Raw genomic sequence first — 2,115 nt, 5'->3', positions numbered from 1 at the left:
TCTGTTCATGTTACCAGCTAATGCAGAAGGTGGGACTAGACAGGTAAGCCAGGAGTTTCCCTGTAACCCTGCAGCATCTCTGCCTCTGTGTCCTTCAGGGCTGCAGGAGAGAGAGAGTGCGAAGGGGTCTCTGGCCACCTTGGCATGCTGCAGTGCGGCATCCGGGCTGTCCTCAGCAGAGCCTTTTGGTGGCCACCAGCACAGCAGCCAGAGGCCAGCAGCAGAGCCTGCATGCAAGTATCAGTGCCCAGCCACGTGCTGATCACCTCCTGATTTTTTTTCAGTACATGCATTTGTCAGTCAGATCATATTCCATCCACAGCACAAGTCAAAAGGGAATCAGGGCAAGCCAAAATTTGGATGCAGATCTAAAGGTAGGCTTTATGCAAGGAGTTACTTGTGTATCACTGAGTGGCAATTCAGGTATCATGTGCTTTGTTGCAAGCTTGGACCTGCCAGTTAGTTTTTGTTCTCCAAAATATTTTCTTTTTTTTTTTCCTTTCCCCACTGTGATTTTTTTTTTGATATTCATTAAATGCAGACTCTTTGCTGGGCATGTGCCACTGACCCCTGCAGTGCATAGCTCCTTACCAGCCCTCCCTCCCTCCTTCACTGGCACAGCTTCCCTCATGGCAGTTTTGCAGGGCTAAGTTGCTTTCATTTTTCAGTATCCCTCTTTCTTTTTAGAGCCAGGGAGTTCTGGGAGTGTATTAGGGCTAGGAGTGTCATCACGTGTGGAAAACAGCCCATCCTCCATACCCAGGAGATCTGGCAGGAGGCACTCCCGGGCTGCTGGTTGCTGCTGGTGTTTGCGCTCCAGAGATACCGTTAGAAGAAAGGTGTGTGGGTACTAATACTAAATGTAGTCTGGCTTAGGTCCTTAGAATTTGGACACTGTGGGTCTTCCCAGAGGTTATGCCTATGTGACCAGCTGAGAAGCAAATACATCATCACCACCCCCCATGCACACTTACCATCTCCTCCAAGAGCTCGCCGAGGGCAGCCAGCCCCAGAGACATCAGATTTTGCTTTTCAGCAGCTGGCACATCGCTGCCTGTCACGCTCCCATGCTCTGCAGCAGGACAGGGATGCAAGCAGCAGCAGGGATGTGTGGCTGTCCTAAATCACAATGTTTCCCCTAGAACTCTTAGGATTGGAACATCATTTGTTGTTTTAAACTCGATAAAAGGCAACTGTAAGCTGAGCTGTTTCCTCAAACCAACAGCCTACTTCATGCTCTTTACCCAACTCCGTGTGCTGCACAGGCAGCTTCCAAGCAGTGCATCTGCCTGCTCAGGTGCAAAAACATGCACCTTGTTCCACATTGATGCTGAGATATATCTTGTATAACAAACACACTTACAGAGGAATTCTCTTTAACCGTTCTTCCTGTAATGGTAGGCTTTGTCCTGTGATGACTGCCCTTAGATTAAAGAAGTACAGAGAAGACTAGAAGAATATTACGGGTATTTGCTGGGCTTGTACTGGAGTATTCTTTTAGTTCAATAGCGCCTCCTCTCACAGTTCTTGGAAGTATATGTATAATTTAGCAGAAGTATTATGATGTAATTTAATTCGTTTCTGTGTTTTAAGCATTGAAATATAATTAAACTATTTACATGAAATCTAGTGTGATTGTCTTCCCCCTCCCCATCACTTGCATTTTCTGCAGAAAACTGCCGGAGTGTATCCTCAGTACCTGTTGGTAATTTGTATGCGGTGAATTCCCCTACTCTTTCAAAGACTGAAGTAAGTGTGAAAAATTTGGAAGGACAAGCTCTGCGGGGATCAAGGTTTAGTGCTCCACAGCATGGAAACTCAGACCTCTTCAGGAAGGCTTGGTGCTTGGTGGAGAAGTTGGGAAGGGAGGAGCTTCCAGCCTAGCAGATCCTGGGCATCCAGAGTGCAGAAAGACAAAATCCAACTTGCCCATTTGACGTATCATCCTTCAACCAGCTGAATTCCTGGACAAACTAAGGATTCATCAGCTCACCTGCAGCTCTGTCCACAGTAGCCTGCCCATGCTGGGGTGAACATTGTGGGCAGCAGCATCGGTAGCTCCATGGTGATACTGTTGGTATATTTCAGATTTGCTTTCTGCCTCATCTTCTGGCC

The 2,115-nt window shown here is 47.3% G+C and overlaps 1 protein-coding gene across 1 annotated transcript in view; it reads left to right on the top strand.

Moving 5' to 3' along the window:
- CUNH3orf18 (chromosome unknown C3orf18 homolog) overlaps positions 1-1,666 on the top strand; it is an 11,665-nt gene extending 9,999 nt beyond the window's left edge. Inside the window, exon 6 of the mRNA XM_035894832.1 lies at positions 99-1,666. Within this exon, the coding sequence (XP_035750725.1) occupies positions 99-650 (552 nt within the window). The 3' untranslated portion in view covers positions 651-1,666. The remainder of the gene's footprint in view (positions 1-98) is intronic.
- The last annotated feature ends 449 nt before the right edge of the window (positions 1,667-2,115 follow it).

This window comes from Egretta garzetta, unplaced genomic scaffold, assembly GCF_000687185.1.
Source record: "Egretta garzetta isolate BGI_Z169 unplaced genomic scaffold, ASM68718v1 scaffold215, whole genome shotgun sequence".
Lineage (NCBI taxonomy): Eukaryota > Metazoa > Chordata > Aves > Pelecaniformes > Ardeidae > Egretta > Egretta garzetta.
The sequence above is the reverse complement of the archived record's forward strand: the minus strand, read 5'-3'. Positions and strand labels throughout refer to the sequence as shown.